Source organism: Cherax quadricarinatus, chromosome 11 (genome assembly GCF_038502225.1).
Source record: "Cherax quadricarinatus isolate ZL_2023a chromosome 11, ASM3850222v1, whole genome shotgun sequence".
NCBI classification, from domain to species: domain Eukaryota; kingdom Metazoa; phylum Arthropoda; class Malacostraca; order Decapoda; family Parastacidae; genus Cherax; species Cherax quadricarinatus.
This window is the reverse complement of record NC_091302.1, coordinates 46482646-46504437: the sequence shown is the minus strand read 5'-3', so window position 1 is coordinate 46504437 and position 21792 is coordinate 46482646. Positions and strand designations below refer to the sequence as shown.

The 21792-nt window shown below is 39.3% G+C and overlaps 1 protein-coding gene across 2 annotated transcripts in view; it reads right to left on the bottom strand.

Moving 5' to 3' along the window:
- The window catches only part of LOC128700111 (prolyl endopeptidase), a 112132-nt gene that overhangs the window by 15487 nt on the left and 74853 nt on the right, over positions 1–21792 (bottom strand). For both annotated transcript variants that reach the window (XM_070084088.1, XM_070084087.1), the window contains exons 10-11: positions 13991–14253; positions 5049–5261 (exon numbers count right to left, since the gene is read on the bottom strand). In XM_070084088.1, coding sequence (XP_069940189.1) covers positions 5049–5261; positions 13991–14253 — 476 coding nt within the window. The remainder of the gene's footprint in view (positions 1–5048; positions 5262–13990; positions 14254–21792) is intronic.

The following is a 21792-nucleotide window of genomic DNA, read 5'->3' as shown; positions in this document are numbered from 1 at the left end:
AGTATATAAGCTTCACAAAGGAAAGGGAAAAACAAATCATGCCTCACTAACTTAAAAAAAGAAAACAGTCTTGAACTATTAGGTCTTTCATTGGTACATAAAAAATGAACTTACCAATTATTATTATATTTTTTTATTAGCACACTGGCCAATTCCCACCAAGGCAGGGTGGCCCGAAAAAGAAAAACTTTCACCATCTTTCACTCCATCACTGTCTTGCCAGAAGGGTGCTTTACACTACAGTTTTAAACTGCCACATTAACACACCCTCCTTCAGAGTGCAGGCACTGTACTTCCCATCTCCAGGACTCAAGTCCGGCCTGCAAGTTTCCCTGATTCCCTTCATAAATGTTACTTTGCTCACACTCCAACAGCACATCAAGTATTAAAAACCATTTGTCTCCATTCACTCCTATCAAACACGCTCACGCATGCCCGCTGGAAGTTCAAGCCCCTCGCACACAAAACCTCCTTTACCCCCTCCCTCCAACCTTTCCTAGGCCGACCCCTACCCCGCCTTCCTTCCACTACAGACTGATACACTCTTGAAGTCATTCTGTTTCGCTCCATTCTCTCTACATGTCCGAACCACCTCAGCCCTCTGGACAACAGTTCTGGCAATCCCACACCTCCTCCTAACTTCCAAACTATGAATTCTCTGCATTTTATTCACACCACACATTGCTCTCAGACATGACATCTCCACTTTCTCCAGCCTTCTCCTCGCTGCAACATTCATCACCCATGCTTCACACCCATATAAGAGCATTGGTAAAACTATACTCTCATACATTCCCCTCTTTGCCTCCAAGGGCAAAGTTCTTTGTCTCCACAGACTCCTAAGTGCACCGCTCACCCTTTTCCCCTCATCAATTCTATGATTCACAACATCATTCATAGACCCATCTGCTGACACGTCCACTCCCAAATATCTGAATACATTCACCTCCTCCGTACTCTCTCTCTCCAATCTGATATCCAATCTTTCATCACCTAATCTTTTTGTTATCCTCATAACCCTACTCTTTCCTGTATTCACTTTTAATTTTCTTCTTTTACATACCCTACCAAATTCATCCACCAACCTCTGCAACTTCTCTTCAGAATCTCCCAAGAGCAGTGTCATCAGCAAACAGCAACTGTGACAACTCCCACTTTATGTGTGATTCTTTATCTTTTAACTCCACGCCTCTTGCCAAGACCCTCGCATTTACTTCTCTTACAACCCCATCTATAAATATATTAAACAACCACGGTGACATCACACATCCTTGTCTAAGGCCTACTTTTACTGGGAAATAATTTCCCTCTTTCCTACATACTCTAACTTGAGCCTCACTATCCTCGTAAAAACTCTTCACTGCTTTCAGTAACCTACCTCCTATACCATACACCTGCAACATCTACCACATTGCCCCCCTATCCACCCTGTCATACGCCTTTTCCCAATCCATAAATGCCACAAAAACCTCTTTAGCCTTATCTAAATACAGTGGACCCCCGGTTAACGATATTTTTTACTCCAGAAGTATGTTCAGATGCCAGTACTGACCGAATTTGTTCCCATAAGGAATATTGTGAAGTACATTAGTCCATTTCAGACCCACAAACATAAACGTACAAACGCACTTACATAAATACACTTACATAATTGGTCGCATTCGGAGGTGATCGTTATGCGGGGGTCCACTGTACTGTTCACTTACATGTTTCACTGTAAACACCTGGTCCACACACCCCCTACCTTTCCTAAAGCCGCCTTGTTCATCTGCTATCCTATTCTCCGTCTTGCTCTTAATTCTTTCAATAATAACTCTACCATACACTTTACCAGGTATACTTAACAGACTTATCCCCCTATAATTTCTGCACTCTCTTTTGAACCTTATGCCTTTATACAAAGGAACTATGCATGCTCTCTGCCAATCCCTAGGTACCTTACCTTACCAACAGAGAAGCAAAATGGGATACAGCAGCATGGACATTTTTCACTGGCTAAAGTAAGTCCTAACAAGAAGCGGTATTACAGTGCAAAAGAGGTTAGGCTAGAGGAAAAAAGTGAAGTCCTCCGAGGATCATTTGCTGCATCTCTATACAGCCTCTCCTCACTTAACGATGGAGCTCCGTTCCTAAGACCACGTCGTTAAACGAATTCATCGCTAAGCAAGAAGCATACTATAATGGAAGTAGGTTTGTGTCAACCATCTCTGATATTGTTTTAATGTCACCTTTGCACCATTTATAACATTTCTGGTATACTTTTAAATGTTTATGCAGTAATGTACTGTACACCTACCATCCTACTTACGACCGAGCTTGGTTCCGACCAACCGGTCGTAAGTCAAAATTGACATAAGTTGAACCTTAGAAAATTATTGATAGGGATACTTCAAAAATTAAATCTTAATCTTGTAAAGCAATCATTCTTTTATGTTTTTGTGGAAATCACTTCAATCTGTTCATTATTACTGATTGGTTTTCACAAAATAAGTAACTTATTTCCAAGATAATAGCCGAAAGCGTGCGCATACCCGAGTACTCGGGAAATTTTTTTTTCCCCAAAAAAATCCCTTTTTTCCAGTGTTTTCGTAAGCTACAAGTGTTTATTACAGTTTGCCCTCATGCTAGATCAGTTTTCTCTCATAAGAGTGATGAAAGAAGGGATAGTAAGCCTTATGGTCGGTGGTGTCCACAAATCCCTTTCCTATCTGCACAGCAGTCCTTCATATTATGTTTGATAATATTTATTGTGGTGCATTTTTTATATTTCTGTGCTATTGATATTTCACCTTATGTTACAGTAGATCAATTGTGATGGGTAAGTAAGCCTTATTGTCGATATTAGTGTAAGAACAGAACATTTTGTCGGCTGCTCTTTCTTGCTTGTGTCAGCACTTCTACCCAGAAGGTTCCTGATTGCTTCTCCGACTCTATATTAGCTACATAGCATCATATGTTACCTTTTATTAAATATTTTACTACTGTATATCAACATCACAGCTATGGTAATGACTTTATTTTATTATTTTTGTAATTCATTTTATACTTTACTATTTATGCTGTTAGTACTGTATTTTATACTGTAAGGTTTAGGAGAAACACTGTGCATAGGGGCCGAAGATTTCACTGCTTCTTTGATGCGCCATCCTCTTCTCTTCTCCTTTCCTCTTCGCCTCTCCTCTCCTCTTCTCTCCTTTCTCCTCTTCTCAAGTTCTCCTCTCCTTTGCCTCTCCTTCTCTTCTCCTCTGTCCAGTTAGTATAGTTAATACAGTGTAATGCTGCTGATAGGGCAGGTAACTCAAAGTGATGCTGCCTGTGTGGCGTGTTGCCACGAGTAGCAATCAAATATCATACAGCGGTATGCATCTGGCAGCCCTGCTACCAGATGCACAGTCGTAAGTCGAGTGGTCATATGTTGTGCAGGTTGTAAGTAGGATGGTAGGTGCATATTGAAATAATCAGAATAGAGGAAATCAGCTCTAATATACATTATTTAGGTATAAATACTGGTCAGAGAGCCTGTTCTAAGTCCGAGGCGTCAATAAACAAGTACGTCGCTAAGTGAGGAGAGGCTGTAATTGATATTTTACACAAAAAATATTCAGACACCCTTGATATAACTAGCAAAATAGAGTTCAAATATATATATAATTAATTAAAAAATATATTGTATAATCTACATATTTAAAAATGAGTGACTTCTTCTTCTTCTTGATGATTCGCCAGTACTTCCGGCCCGGGTCTTCTCCAGATGGTGACCCGGCGAATGAGTGACTGAATGTTGAAAAATTCACATAATTTTACATTAATAAGTAGTTTCCATGGAGAAGTGAAACAGAACTCTTCCTCTGTAAACCATACACGTCATACGAGACAACTAAAATGCCGGAAGCAAGGGGCTAGTAACCCCTTCTGTATACATTACTAAATTTAAAAAGAGAAACTTTCACCCTGCCTCGGTGGAATATGGCCCGTTTGATGAAGGAAAAATAAAAGTAGTGTTGCTTTTAGTTTATCTGAAGATAATTTTTGGGGTCACTGCCCACATGGCCAGGTCCCAGAACCTTACTAGTTAATGGCTTGATCAACCAGGCTGTTGGTGCTAGATGCATGGAGTTCAATGTATGCACCACAGCCTGGCTTATCAAAAACACACTTGAGGAATGTATCAAGTTTCCTCTAAGATAGCTAAGGCTATGTTGGTAATTACTTTTTCATATGTAAAAAGAGTGTTAAAATTATCTTGTACTCACTGCACCCCTTCTTATCATTAGGGGTATTTTGCACTACTGTATCTGCAAAGCCTCTTGCTTTCATAGAAAAGGAGTGAGTTGTGTGTGTAAATCTGGCTTTAATTCTGCCAGAAGTTTCCAGATATAAATTATAAAACATTTTTCTTGCCTAGGTTCTAAAGAGTACAGTTCATGGAATTTCAAGCATTCTCAGTAATTTATGTACTTGACTGAATTTACACGAGTAGCAAGATTCTTAACATTCTCTAGATCAATTTTGCCTGTCTTAATTAAAAGCAGCTGATAGTATACAGAAATATTTCAGTCTAGAGAGAACAAGTGACTTAAAGAGTATCATCATTGGCTTAGCATCTCTTGTTTTGAAGGTTCTAGTTGTCCAATGCATCATTTTCCTTGCAATTACAATAACAATACTGTTGTGATCCTATTGAGTAGTTTGAGTTTGTTTTACACTCTGTTCCTAATTATATATCTTTAATTTTTCCATAGCAAAGTAAATATTTTTCTGTGGCCCATTGGAAGACCTGGCTAATATCAACAATGAGATTTGCCATCTCCTTCATGGATGAAAGTTATAGTGCATGGTAAACCAATATACAGTATATTACAGCTGTCCTTTACCCATAACTATTGTAAATGCATTTTACTTACACAGAGAATATCACAGTACTGTATATATTACTTAGTATGCATTGCACATTTTTTATCAAAGTACTGTTTAGTGTGAATAAAAAAAACATTTTTGAAATACATAACAAGAATGTTACAAATATGAGAATCACAGCCAATACTAACCCAACCTGAGAGATGACTGCTGCAAACAGCTCAGGTCGCTGGTTCATACATGCTCCAACTAGCAGGCCACCATTTGACCCACCCTGAATAATGAGTAACTGACTGGAAGTGAACCTCTCATTTATTAAGTACTCCGCTGCTGCTTGGAAATCGTCAAACACATTTTGCTTGTTAAGCAATCGACCTGTATTGTGCCAGGCTTCACCATACTCACTGCAGATAAAATATAAAAATAAATATGTATTTAATAGCATCTCAGACAGGACAACTGACCATTTCTCTACTCTTCTAATACCTAGTATTATATAAAAAAAAATTGCCTTTACATTCCATAATGATGCTTCAATTAAGAAATTTATCACTGCCATTAAACAAATAAATTGGGAAAGTAAACTAAATCCTAACCGTAATGTATATTCTGGAACACGAAACGTCAACATTACTATAAATCAGCAATATACACTCCCTTCAAAAATTTAAACAATTAACAATAAAAACTTTAGCTCACAAAAGGCTTGCTCAGCTCAACTGACAAAAAATATTATAATGACAAAAAATAGACCACATCCCCAAAGAATCAGTAAAGCAATACTCTACAACCCTCAAGATTATCAGAAGGTCCCAGCAAAATTGTCATTCAATTAGATTTAATTTTTCCAAAAGAAATAAAACCTTGAAAACTTTTCCCCAAATTACTGGGTAAAAAAAAAAATAAAAATGAACAATTAAGTTTCTAAAACAAATGAACCTTACCTCTCAACTACTATTACAGCTGTGAACAAACTTAACTTCTTCTCTACAGTACGAAATAATCATGAGACAACATTTTAGAGACTCAAAGACACTCCTTCAATGCGGTTCTTTCCTCCTCTGCAGAAATGACTTTAATAATAAGGTCACTAAAAAAATACAGCTAGTAATACAACTGAAATACGTGAGACGACCTACAAAGATGCTGCATAAGTTATCTCCAGCTATTGCAATACTTTTCAACAAATCAACTGAAGAGCAAACTTTTCTAAACATTCTCAAAACAACCAGAATAACACTAACCCATCCACAAAGGTAGTGGCCCCCTTGATGTTAATAACAACAAACCAATTTCTGATCTATCAATACTTTCAAAAATATATGAAAAAGTAATCGACAAGTGGCTGCACACATACGTAATCAAACACAACATGCTTTTCCTTGTCAATTAGGATTCAAACATAATATAAGCACAAATTTTGTAATACTAAAAATGCCTGACAGTATATTCAGCACTTGAAAGAAATTTAGTATCAAACTTTTTATGTCTGCAAAAGGCTTGATACTGTTGACCATAATATTTTCCTACTCAAGCTAAATCACTACAGGCACAGAGGGAACACACAAGTATTTTCAGTTATACATTAGTAACAACAATATATAGCCATAAGTGACACTTCTTTACAATAACAGTGACTCCAGGTGTCCCCAAAGATAGCATTCTAGGCTCCCTTTTCCTTCACTATATCAGTGACTTGCCTAATGCAACTCAACACGTAAGACCTGCAGCTCAATCGCTAGTGCACTCAACTCACACACTGTGGTCCGGGGATACATCCCCTGGTAAGGCTGGAAAACATTAGGACGTTTTTCCTTAAGACACCTCCTGTCCAATGTTCACCCATCAGTAAAATGGGTACCTGGGTGTTAGTCGACTGGTATGGGTCGCATCCCAGGACAAAATTGACTTAATTTGCCAGAAATGCTCTGCTTAACAAGGGGTTTTCTATATAGTAGTATGTCATTGATGTCAGCTAGGCCTGTATACCTTGTACATGTACTTGTAGATATAAAGAATACTATTATATTATCAGGTCCATATCTCTGACAATAAACATCATAGTAAGCAATGAACTAAAGAAGGATAAATAAACTCAGCCATAATATTGAAAAACATTCTACATAATTTTTGGGACAAAACCATTGACCCCAACTAGATAACAGAATTAATGAAACCAAAGTGGAAAAAAGGCGAGGGGAAATTCCTGTGTAATCATAGACAACAAAATCCAATTTGATACATCCAACATATGTCAAAAAAAAGCATCTGAGTCTGCAGGTATACACTAAAATTCCTTGTTTCTTAATCTACATTACTAATACTGTAATTTACTCTTTCCTTATTTCCCCCCATACCTCACATATGGAATTTGTGCCTGGGGATCCACTTTAGCAACCCATCTCAACCTAATCATCATTCAATAAAAGGCAGTTGTTAGACCCATCACAAACGGCCTTATTCAAGTCCCCAAACCTTCTAAATATAAATGCCATTCTTACATACTACTACTATTTATAACATCTTTTGAACACAGCACAGCTCATAAAGTAAGTAGTTATTGTATTATATAGTTTAAGTCTGCCTAAGAAGCCCAGAGGCTTCTTGCAAAATCTATCACTTGTACCTTTTTATGAAAATGAATTATTATTAATTATTATTATTATTATTATTATTATTATTATTAAACAATCATCATCATGGTTTAGACGTATGCAGATCTATATATTGTAGCGACATGTATCTACAACATATTAACATTATGACACCAATTGTAAATGAATGCACAAGTGAATATTGACAAACTGAAATAAATTTAGGCACTTTAATGCAGTATGTAAACTTTACAGATGACTCCTACATGAACAAAACAAGGTCATTTATAAAGTTTTTGTATTGCATTAAAATTGTCTCAATTTATTCCAAAACACAAATTATTATTTACCAGTCCAAACAATTCACTAGTAACAAAAAATGCAAGATTAAACTAGAATAGTTAAGGGCCTTATTCTTTATCAGTTTTCTATACACTAAGTAAAAATTCTGACCTCAAGGATAAATACTGTATAAAGAAAATTGAGTATACATTATTGTATATTAATTACTTAGTCCCTAAAATCTCTCTGCATATAAAAGCAGATTTCTGGAGTATGATGATGAGAGCTCTGTTATTTCATCATGTTACTTGATAATGAGCTTGTTTATGTATGCCAGGATGTCATAGTGCAATATATTTATACTTTTTTTTTTAACATGCTGGCTGTCTCCCACCAAGGCAGGGTGACCCAAAAAAGAAACACTTACTATTATTCACATTATCATTGTCTTGCCAGAGACATACAAATATGACAGTTTAGATGTCCCTCCAAACAGCAAACATCCCAAACCCCTCCTTTTGAGTGCAGGCACTGTACTTCCCACCTCCAGGACTCAAGTCTGGCTAACCAGTTTCCCTGAATTTCTTCATAAAATATTATTTTGCTCACACTCCAACAGCTCATCATTTACTAAAAACCATTTGTCTGCACTCGGTTTTATCTGACAGGCTCACACATGCCCATTATGTCCCAGACCCTTGTACACAAAACCTCCTTTATTCCCTCCCTCCATTCTTTCCTAGGGCAACCCCTACCCCACAATAGGGGGTCATTCCATGAAGGGTTGGACTAAGGGGGTAAAGGAGGTTTCAAGTACTAAGAGCTTCAACATCCAACAAGCTTGCATGAGCATATCAGAGTGAGTGAGTGAGGCAAGTGGTGTTTTTGACCTGATGTGCTGTTGGAGTGTGAGCTAGGAAACATTTATGCAGGGATTCCTAGAGGTGGGAGTACAGTGCCCACTCTCGAGAGGAGGAATGAGGATGTTGTGGTTCAGCATGTTTCTGGCAAGACAGCTACTGAATGAATGATGGTGAATGTGGGGAATTATTACCCTACCTCAGTAGGGGACAGCTGGTATTTAACCCTTAAACTGTCCAAACGTAGATCTACGTTTGCAAGCATAGCACTCCAAACATAAACCAACATTTTACTTTTCATTTTTTCAAATTTGGCCCAATAGGCTTGAGTCACCTAGACATGAAAGAATGGGTTTGTGCACTTAGTGTGTGCAGTACTAAAAAAATCTGTGAGCAATTAGTACCCTGTGGGAGCACCAGTTCAATTGAGCATCAGTTAGAGCAAATAGTTTGGCAAACACCAGGGATTCACTGAAGTCATGTCGCATTAACACTCCCATTTCAAGAGGAAAGTAAAAATAGGTTAGATAAATACACGAGTGAATGTGGGTGGGTACGAGTTGGACCTGACTAGCTTGTGCTACTAGGTCTGATGTCATGCTCCTTCCTTCAATGGATGTGCCCTGACTAGGTGGGTCATTGGTCTAAGCCAGGGAGGGGGGGGTGACATGGACCTGCCTTGCATGGGCCAGTAGGCCTGCTGCAGTGTTCCCTTTTTCTCATGTTCTTATGTATCCGGCAGGCTGGCTGGCTGGCTGGCTTGCTTTGGCTGTCTCTGGCTGTCTCTGTCTATATCTCTATCTGTCTATATCTCAGTCTATCTATATCTCTATCTGTCTATATCTCAGTCTATCTATATCTCTATCTTTATCTCTGCTATCTATATCTCTATCTATATCTCTGTCTATCTATATCCCTGTCTATCTATATCTCTCTCTCACATGTACACATAAGTACAATTATACAAAGTGTAAATTACCTAGAATAACCAAAAAAATCTAGGCAAAGATAGACAGACAGATGGACAAACATGTCTGTGTGTATCAGTGTAAACAAATAAAGCCAGGGTTCCCCCGAGCACCCATTTATCAAATGTCACTGAGCTGATAAGAGATGTCATAACACCATTCTTCAAGGAGTGTGATATACTATACTCCAGGCAGACAGAAAGACAGATAAGCAGAGACAGACAGACAGAGACAGGCAGATACAGAGACAGACAGACATGCAGATACAGATAGATAGACAGAGAGACAAGACATGTTTGTGTGTAACAGTGATAAATACAGCGAAGGTTAGCTGGAGTAGTGGGCATTTATCAAATGTCACTGGGCTGTCAATAGTATAGGGATGCCTTTCATAACAACATGCTTCAAGTTATATGCCAGGGTATCTAAAACATTGCTGGGACCTATAAATACTTTGTATATATTTCTAGACAACAGTAAATAACCCAGGCAGGTGTAAATGTTCACCTGTCAGTGTAATTGTGACTATTTGAGCACTATTTCAGTACCTAATATTAGTGTCAGAACAAAGATTGGCTATGAAATCACAAGAACTATTATAAATTGTAATTATCAGAACATACACGCTCACGCACGCTTGCTGGAAGTCCAAGCCCCTTACCCACAAAACCTCCTTTACCCCCTCTCTCCAACCCTTTCGAGGACGACCCCTACCCCGCCTTCCTTCCCCTATAGATTTATATGCTTTCCATGTCATTCTACTGTGATCCATTCTCTCTAAATGACCAAACCACCTCAACAACCCCTCTTCTGCCCTCTGACTAATACTTTTATTAACTCCACACCTTCTCCTAATTTCCACACTCCGAATTTTCTGCATAATATTTACACCACACATTGCCCTTAAACAGGACATCTCCGCTGCCTCCAACCGTCTCCTCGCTGCTGCATTTACCACCCAAGCTTCACACCCATATAAGAGTGTTGGTACTACTATACTTTCATACATTCCCTTCTTTGCCTCCATAGATAACGTTTTTTGACTCCACATATACCTCAACGCACCACTCACCTTTTTTCCCTCATCAATTCTATGATTAACCTCATCCTTCATAAATCCATCCGCCGACACGTCAACTCCCAAGTATCTGAAAACATTCACTTCTTCCATACTCCTCCTCCCCAATTTGATATCCAATTTTTCTTTATCTAAATCATTTGACACCCTCATCACCTTACTCTTTTCTATGTTCACTTTCAACTTTCTACCTTTACACACATTCCCAAACTCATCCACTAACCTTTGCAATTTTTCTTTAGAATCTCCCATAAGCACAGTATCATCAGCAAAAAGTAACTGTGTCAATTCCCATTTTGAATTTGATTCCCCATAATTTAATCCCACCCCTCTCCCAAACACCCTAGCATTTACTTCCTTTACAACCCCATCTATAAATATATTAAACAACCATGGTGACATTACACATCCCTGTCTAAGACCTACTTTTACCGGGAAGTAGTCTCCCTCTCTTCTACACACCCTAACCTGAGCCTCACTATCCTCATAAAAACTCTTTACAGCATTTAATAACTTACCACCTATTCCATATACTTGCAACATCTGCCACATTGCTCCTCTATCCACTCTATCATATGCCTTTTCTAAATCCATAAATGCAATAAAAACTTCCCTATCTTTATCTAAATACTGTTCACATATATGCTTCAATGTAAACACCTGATCTACACATCCCCTACCCACTCTAAAACCTCCTTGCTCATCCGCAATCCTACATTCTGTCTTACCTCTAATTCTTTCAATTATAACCCTACCGTACACTTTTCCTGGTATACTCAGTAAGCTTATTCCTCTATAATTTTTACAGTCTCTTTTGTCCCCTTTCCCTTTATATAAAGGGACTATACATGCTCTCTGCCAATCCCTAGGTACCTTCCCCTCTTTCATACATTTATTAAACAAAAGTACCAACCACTCCAACACTATATCCCCCCCTGCTTTTAACATTTCTGTCATGATCCCATCAGTTCCAGCTGCTTTACCCCCTTTCATTTTACGTAATGCCTCACGTACCTCCCCCACACTTACATTCTGCTCTTCTTCACTCCTAAAAGATGGTATACCTCCCTGACCAGTGCATGAAATTACTGCCTCTGTTTCTTCCTTAACATTTAAAAGTTCCTCAAAATATTCTCGCCATCTACCCAATACCTCCATCTCCCCATCTACTAACTCCCCTACTCTGTTTTTAACTGACAAATCCATATTTTCCCTAGGCTTTCTTAACTTGTTTAACTCACTCCAAAATTTTTTCTTATTTTCATTAAAATTTCTTGACAGTGCCTCTCCCACTCTATCATCTGCTCTCCTTTTGCACTCTCTCACCACTCTCTTTACCTTTCTTTTACTCTCCATATACTCTGCTCTTCTTATAACACTTCTGCTTTGTAAAAACCTCTCATAAGCTACCTTTTTCTCTTTTATCACACCCTTTACTTCATCATTCCACCAATCACTCCTCTTTCCTCCTGCCCCCACCCTCCTATAACCACAAACTTCTGCCCCACATTCTAATACTGCATTTTTAAAACTATTCCAACCCAAAAAAATATATAAATTAAAATAAAAATGAGAAAAAAGGTATATCGGCAACACTTCTGCAAGCAGCAGGAGTCGATGTTGCCGACAGGTGAGCATCCAGAGCCAACTTCACGATCTTATATCTCAGTACATACTGACCCCAAAATTTTTTTTTAATCCTATAACATGTAGAAAAATGTACTCTTCATTAAAAAAAAAAAAAAAAATTATTTTTCAAAATATTTGGAGTGCCACACAAATGAATGTAGATCTACGTTTGGACAGTTTAAGGGTTAAAAAAAAAAAAAAAAAAAAAGGTTTTTACTTTGGTGCTTAAGCATCACTATGAATTTGCACATCTTAAAGAATTTGAAACACATCAGACAGATATAGGGAAAATTAACCCTTTGACTGTTGCAGGCCCCTATGTCGATAAATTTTTGGAAAAAAAAATTATTCTTATGAAATGATAGAGAATCTTTTCCCGATGGTAATGACACCAAAATACAAAATTTGGTCGAAAACGCATGGAATTACGCTCACACAAAGTTAGCGGTCTCGGCGACATATATGCATTGGCGATTTTGCCGACTTTGAGCCCTGTTTTTGACCAATTCCATTGTTCCAGTTGACCAAACTCATAGCTATTTCTTTAGGACTCCATTTTTTTCTATCAGTTGAGTACAAGAAACCGCCCATTTACCAATTTGAACTACCCAATAAAGTGGTCAGAAATTGGCAATTTGGCCAATTTCACGCAAATTAGAAAAGATGCCAATTTCAAAATAGGGTCCAGAATAAACAATGTAAACATTCTTGGTACTAAAATAACATATCCTCTGTTCATTAGTCATGTCTCTAGGCCCCTCTTATATTATTACTTTCTATTTTGATTTTTTATTCATACAAAAAAATACAAAATTTACTGTTATGCAGACTATTGCATTATTGTAAAATTGGTATAAATAATATCAGTGCACTAGTGAAAGAATATTAGACTCCCCAGTTGATGTGTATTGGACGTGTGGTGTGATTTGCTTACCCTTGAACATTGGTAAAAATCGAGCATTTCCACTACTTTGAGCTCAATTTCAAGGTCATTTTCATCTTGAAAGTAATCAAAATCATCTCTACTTCTGTAATATGTTTTCCATTTTATCACCTGAGACCATGAAAACGAGAATACAACAATAAATACTATGCAAAAATACACCTCAAAGTCGGCGTTTTAATCGAAAAAAAAACCGGTCAGTTTTTTTTCTCATTACTCACTGCGTGCTGCAGGATTTTTTTTATGTGGTGCACACTGACCACACAGACTCATTCTCTCACATGTGGGCCTACCAGCTTTCTCCCGCTTGATTTGAAGCCGCTAGAATTTACACGTATAAATACGTCAGAAACAGCGGCGTGTAAGACGTATATATATACAACCAAAACAGTCAAAGGGTTAATCTCAAACTTTAACTAAATCCTTGTCCACAAAAGTGCTTGAATGTTAGGAATAGTTTTGGTCAACAGTACACCCTTTTACCTGGCAGTTATCAAACATCACATTTGTGAAAGCTGCTCAATTTTGGGGTATCTGCTGAGCTGTCTAGTGCTAAGCTTTTTTTTAGCATAAACAATTTCCAATTTGTTAACACTGTGATAACCATATGGAAAGTATAAATATGTATAAATGATTAGGCTTATGTATGAAAATAATAATAAGAGCCCCAAATCAAATTTTCTCCAGCTCTCTATGACATGTATCTAAGTCAAAATCAACTCTAAGAATAAAATGAAGTCACTAGAGCAACAAAATCACATCTGAAAAAGTGTACTTACCCACCACCTCTGATGTTTGGAACAGCAATGACACCTTTGAACATCTGTAAAAATATGACTCTGGATACACTAAAATAAGGCTGAATGCTGACATTGAAGCCACCGTAGCCATAGAGTAATGTTGGAGCCATCCCATCAAGCTTCAGTCCACGAGAGTGCACTATGAACATGGGGACCTTCGTATCGTCTTTGCTGGAGTAAAACACCTGTTTCATCTCAAACTGTTCTGGATCAAAACCTTCAATTTTGATTTCCCGGAAAATCTGAAGAAAAATAATAATTTTTTTTTTTAAGGGAGAAAGAGGTGTAACCTGTAGATTTTTATGAGCACATTTAATAACCACAGGTATTTATAGTTATATAACCACAATTACTACAGGTTTTTATATTTAACTCTTATATTCCAGTATACCTATAAGGCAAAGAGATAAAACAAAGCCTAAAAAAATTAAGTTAACCCTTTCAGGGTCCAGATTCCCGATCTGAAACTTCTCCACAGGGTCCAAGAATTTTCAAAAGATTTTTTTGTTATTTTTTCTTATGAAATGGTGGAGAATCTTTCTGAAGGAAATAAAACAAAAAGTAAAAAATTTGATGGAAAATTGACGAAATTATGCTAATGTGAATTTTGCTGTGTCAGCGATATTTATGCATCTGCAATTTTGCCCACTTTGACTCCTATTTTTTGCCAATTACAGTAGGGCCCCACTTATATGGCAGGTTAGGTTTCAGGCTACCGCCGTAAAGTGGAACACCCTTTTTTTCCACTTATCAATGCATATAAATACTAGATAACAAGTATAAACTAATATATATTAAGTTAGAAATAGAACTAGGCATTAAAAACAATAAAAAAGTAAAATACACATATACAGTGGGCCCCCGGTTAACGAAATTTTTTCATTCCAGAAGTATGTTCAGGTGCCAGTACTGACCAAATTTGTTCCCATAAGGAATATTGTGAAGTAGGTTAGTCCATTTCAGACCCCCAAACACACACGTACAAACGCACTTACATAAATACACTTACATAACTGGTCGCATTGGGAGGTGATCGTTAAGCGGGGGTCCACTGTAGTACACTCATTACTTACCTTAAAATATTTGTAGTCTTAATAAAGGGTGAGATGAGTAATATTTATTGTAAAAAATCAAGTGTGGTATGTATGGTAGCCACTCAGGCTACCATATCTACCATACCAGGCCACCCCACCCACACATAATATTCTATGACATTTAAAGTGTCCCAGAGTGATAAAATGCATGTACAGTTCACTCATTACTTACTTTAAAATATTTGTAGTCTTAATGTAGGGTCAGAGGTGAGTAATACATAAATAACCCACATAGAAGAGAGGAGCTTAAGACGCTGTTTCAGTCCAAGTTGGACCATTTGTAAATGGTCCAAGTCGAACCGAAACGTCCTCGTAAGCTCCTCTCTTCTATGTGCGGGTTATTTGTGCATTGTTCCAGTCAAGGTATTGTGCCTTTTTTTTGTTATCGATGAGGCAAGTAAACGAGATAAAGCAAATAAACGAGAGAGCGAGACAGAATGAGTACACGAGAGAGGACAGGTGCGGAGTTACGTAAACAATCCAGGGGAACGCGAGCTTTGTAAACAAACCAGGCGAACACGTTTGGTTTTTGTACAAGTTGTCTCCACGTTGATACAGTAGAATAAATAAAGAGCAACACTCCCATTCTCATGTAACACCATTTTTAGAAGAAATGACGTTCTGAATGAAGGCATACGAAAGGAATAATTTTCTACAGTTACCCCCAGTAATATCATAGTGTACGCATTTTCTCTGATGTTGGACTAGAAAAAACATCATTCTTACAAGTAATCTGGTTACCACATCTCATATTTATGTTAATTTATTCTACTGTGGGGTGTATTTACCATGTTTATATGTTACATATTGTGTTTATTATATAATTTTGAAAAAATATCATAGATGGATTAACGAAAATGTGTATATTAATGTAATATACAACATTTAATGAGACTCGGTGATTATTATTATTATTATTATGGTATCTCGAGACAAGACACTCTTATTGATTTTAACCCTTTCAGGGTTGGCAGGCCCTTCCCAAACCTGTTCTTTGAGTCGGTAAAAATTTGAAAAAAAAAAAAAAATTATTTTTTGTTATGAAAAGATAGTTTTTTTTTTTTTTCTAAATATTATAGGCAAAACAAAAATTTTTTACCATCAATACCTACCGAGATATGGAGGCGTGAAGTTGACAGAAAATGACCGGCATAGGGAAACATCGCCGACTGCCGGTCACCTGGCATTAGTTTATTTTCTTTTTTCGGTACTATTTTCTATTATTTTTTATTTTTTTTCAAGTAACTTTTATGGCCTGTGAGACCAATATGAGCACTATTTTGTAAGTTATTTCTTTTTCTATACTACACAATAACTACACAAACACTGTTGTCACTATTTTGTTTACAAAAATTATTTACACAAACGATCAATATAAAATGTTGTTTATTACTATTTTTCTATATTTTATATACACATATACAGTCACAAGTCATGTTTTTAGAAGTTCTGCAGCCTGTGGAAGTCTTTGAAACATGGTGTCATGCACAATGGTGTTTTACACTCCTCACACATAAAATGAGTGTCTCTGCGTTGTTGTGGGCGTTTTTTTGTATGTGCACAGATGTAACACCTCTTCTGAGCCTTTTTCTTGAAAGTAGTAGCAGGCAGTTTTGTGAGGAAGTGATCACCATGCTTCAGACGAGAAGGTAGTTGTTGATAATTTCGTGGGCGGTTTTCTATTGCAGGTGCTATTCCTTGGTACTTAATTATTAGTTGTCTGATGACAGACAAACAAAATTCGTCATATGGTGGTTTGTTTCTGGTCCTCATCTTATATATATTATAAGCATAGAGCATGGAAATGTCCAGAATATGGAAAAAGAGTTTTATGTACCACTTATAACTCTTGCAAACACAATCAGCAAACCCAATCTGCATGTCACATTTGTTCACTGAGTGCATATTGAGGGTGTAGTCAATCACAGCTGCAGGTTTTAGAATGGGTTCATTGCTTTCTCTATGCTGCCTGCCAGTGTCTGCCATTTCATTAGAGAGAACTGATGACAACAGTGTGACATCTCGTTTGTCATGCCACCGAAATGCCATGATGTCATTGGCAGCAAACGCCTGCACCTCACCTCTACGAGTACCAGCGTCGAACCTGGGCATATGTTTACGATTTGCACACACTGTGCCACACACAGCGGAGAAGAAAGTGATTACATAGCGGGAACGCTTCACTCTGGAGGTCCTAAGGTGGTAATAGCAGTGATGTATAACCCACCACAGAACAGCAGGAGGCCAAGGCAAGAGTACGACGAGAGCAATAGAGCGATGGTTGACAAACTGGCTGCAGTGGCCAGAAGAGCTCATGCATGCAGGGCAAAGCTCCTGATCATGGGTGACTTTAACCACAAGGAGATCGATTGGGAGAACTTGGAGCCACATGGGGGCCAAGATACATGGAGGGCTAAGATGATGGAGGTGGTACTGGAAGACTTCATGTACCAACACGTAAGGGACACTACAAGAGAGAGAGGAGAGGATGAACCAGCAAGGCTGGACTCAGTATTCACCTTGAGTAGTGCAGATATTGAGGACATCACATATGAAAGACCCCTTAGGGCCAGCGATCATGTGGTTTTAAGCTTCGAATACACAGTAGAGCTACAAGTGGAGGGAGAAGCAGGAAGGCCAGGACGAATGAAGCCAAACTACAAGAAAGAGGACTACACGGGAATAAGGAACTTCCTGAACGGGGTTCAGTGGGACAGAGAACTGGCAGGGAAGCCAGTTAATGAGATGATGGAATATGTAGCAACAATATGCAAGGAGGCTGAAGAGAGGTTTGTACCCAAGGGTAACAGGAATAATGAAAAAGCCAGGATGAGCCCATGGTTCACCCAAAGGTGCAGGGAGGCAAAAACCAAGTGTGCTAGGGAATGGAAGAAATCTAGAAGGCAAAGGACCCAGGAGAATAAGGAGAGCAGTCGTAGAGCCAGAAACGAATATGCACAGATAAGAAGGGAGGCCCAAAGACAATATGAAAACAACATAGCAGCAAAAGCCAAATCTGACCCAAAACTGTTATACAGCCACATCAGGAGGAAAACAACAGTCAAGGACCAGGTAATCAGGCTAAGGAAGGAAGGAGGAGAGACAACAAGAAATGACCGTGAAGTATGTGAGGAACTCAACAAGAGATTCAAAGAAGTGTTCACAGAGGAGACAGAAGGGGATCCAGAAAGACGGAGAGGTGTGGCACACCACCAAGTGCTGGACACAGTGCACACAACCGAGGAAGAAGTGAAGAGGCTTCTGAGTGAGCTAGATACCTCAAAGGCACTGGGCCAGATAACATCTCCCCATGGGTCCTGAGAGAGGGAGCAGAGGCACTATGTGTACCCCTAACAACAATATTCAATACATCTATCGAAACAGGGAGATTGCCTGAGGCATGGAAGACAGCAAATGTAGTCCCAATCTTTAAAAAATGACACAGACATGAAGCACTAAACTACAGACCAGTGTCACTGACATGTATAGTATGCAAAATCATGGAGAAGATTATCAGAAGAGTGGTGGAACACCTAGAAAGGAATGATCTCATCAACAGCAGCCAACATGGTTTCAGGGATGGGAAATCCTGTGTCACAAACCTACTGGAGTTCTATGACATGGTGACAGCAGTAAGACAAGAGAGAGAGGGGTGGGTGGATTGCATATTCTTGGACTGCAAGAAGGCGTTTGACACAGTTCCACACAAGAGATTGGTGCAAAAACTGGAGGACCAAGCAGGGATAACAGGGAAGGCACTACAATGGATCAGGGAATACTTGTCAGGAAGACAGCAGCGAGTCATGGTACGTGGCAAGGTGTCAGAGTGGGCACCTGTGACCAGCGGGGTCCCACAGGGGTCAGTCCTAGGACCAGTGCTGTTTCCGGTATTTGTGAACGACATGACGGAAGGAATAGACTCTGAGGTGTCCCTGTTTGCAGATGACGTGAAGTTGATGAGAAGAATTCACTCGATCGAAGACCAGGCAGAACTACAAAGGGATCTGGACAGGCTGCAGACCTGGTCCAGCAATTGGCTCCTGGAGCTCAATCCCACCAAGTGCAAAGTCATGAAGATTGGGGAAGGGCAAAAAAGACCGCAGACGGAGTACAGTCTAGGGGGCCAGAGACTACAGACCTCACTCAAGGAAAAAGATCTTGGGGTGAGTATAACACCAGGCACATCTCCTGAAGAGCACATCAACCAAATAACGGCTGCAGCATATGGGCGCCTAGCAAACCTCAGAACAGCATTCCAAAATCTTAATAAGGTATCGTTCAGGACCCTGTACACCGTGTACGTTAGGCCCATATTGGAGTATGCAGCACCAGTTTGGAACCCACACCTAGCCAAGCATGTAAAGAAACTAGAGAAAGTGCAAAGGTTTGCAACAAGACTAGTCCAAGAGCTAAGAGGTATGTCCTACGAGGAGAGGTTAAGGGAAATCAACCTGACAACACTGGAGGACAGGAGAGATAAGGGGGACATGATAATGACATACAAAATACTGAGAGGAATTGACAAGGTGGACAAAGACAGGATGTTCCAGAGATTGGACACAGTAACAAGGGGACACAGTTGGAAGTTGAAGACACAGATGAATCACAGGGATGTTAAGAAGTATTTCTTCAGCCACAGAGTAGTCAGTAAGTGGAATAGTTTGGGAAGCGATGTAGTGGAGGCAGGATCCATACACAGCTTTAAGCAGAGGTATGATAAAGCTCACAGTTCAGGGAGAGTGACCAAGTAGCGACCAGTGAAGAGGCGGGGCCAGGAGCTCAGACTCGACCCCTGCAACCTCAACTAGGTGAGTACAACTAGGTGAGTACATCTGTCATGTTCACTCGCAAGAAATCACCAGTTATCAGTATATAATATAAGTCCCTTACCAAGATATGGTTCCATCATTGTTCTAACCACATCACTGGAAAAACCCAGTAACTTCCTGGTTTACTTCCAGTGTACACAATTATATCGAATACAAGACCACTGTAACAATCACAAAGCACAAACAACTTTATACCAAAGCATTTTCTCTTGCTTAGTATATACTGCTTGAATGAGAGTCTTCCTTTGAACAGAATCAAAGACTCATCAATAACAAGCTTCTTGAAGGGATAAAAATACATACTGAATTTCTGTTTCAGATACATAAACACATTCCTAATCTTATATAACCTGTCGTTTCTGTCAGGCCTGGTTTTGTTTGAAAAGCGAAGCATACGTAACAGTAGCACAAATCGATTCACTCCTATTATATCACTGAAACCGGGGTTGCAATCAGGCAGTCTGTTGACCAGTATGATTTCACACTATGCTTATACACATGTAGCATAAGCATTATTGTGGCAAACAAAAGGTACATCTCAGCCACAGTTGTCTCCTTCCACTGGTGTAGGCGAGAGTTTGGTGAAAGTGTTGTGTTTGCCATGGTGTACTCGAAGTATCTGTTGCTTTCCCTGACAATAATTTCCATCAGGGGTTCGTCAAAGAATAACTTGAAACATTCCAATTCACTGGCATTGTTCCCAAGTGTACAAGATGGCTGTATTCCACTTTGGCTTTCATCAAACTGATGGGGATTTGGAACAAAATTGGCAGCTTCCTGCCAATCCCAGGTGTGGTCTGCTGGTGGGTACTGGATATTGACAGGTGGTTGTGATTGCAGAGGTTGTGGTTGTGGAGGCTGTGGTGTGGTGGGTGGGTGGGGGATGGTGGCCTTTGTTGTAGATCAGCTAAGGCCGCTGCCTTAGCTGGCAGCGTGGGTGGCAGCGTGGGTGGCAGCGTGGGTGGCAGCATGGCCCACTGCTGGTGCCTCATGGCCAGCACCACCAATACCACCACCATGCACATTTTCCATCCCAATTGCAACACTATCATCTTCATTTTCACTATCTGTTCCTGTTGTACAGCCACGGGATGTACTCTGAGATGTACTCCTTTCCCTTGGACTAGCATATGGCACACTACCAGAGCACATATACCGTCATATATACTGACGCTTCACTGGAGAATATTCCACTTCACTATCACTACTGGAACTATTTTCAAGAGCTTGTAGTTCATATTCACTATCACTATCATCACCAATGCACACATCTGAGTCCGGGATATGGGAAAATAGGAGTTTCCTCTTTGGTTCTGGTACAACTAAACGTGAACAAGACAGCCCAGCACCAGAGGTGGAAGACTGAGGGCTGTCTGGGTTTTCCTCACTATTACTGGTATTATGGTCGTTAGTTTCGGTCACAACCTCATCAGAACCTTGAAACTCATCTTCACTGGCACTTCCATCTGTATTAGAACTGTCACTGGGGAACAAAAGTGTCCCAATTTGCCGAGTGAGGAGCTTCTTACCGTGAGGCATGGTGAACAAGGTCTACTAAAATGGCGTTCCCACAATGCGCCACTGGGTCCCAGAATTTTTTTCTACCGCGCACACCAACCACGCACACCCATTCTCTCACATCTAGGCCTACCAGCTGTTTCCCGCTTAATTTGAAGCCGCTAAAATTTACTCGTACTAGTATGGCACCAACCCTGGCGCACAAGCCGTACTAATACGGCACCAACCCTGAAAGGGTTAATGTGTACCTGCACACCAGCACAGTGTGTAAGTTTATTTAGGTATGGGTACTATACATAAGTATAATTATCAGAGTATATATAAAATATGAAATAACTTT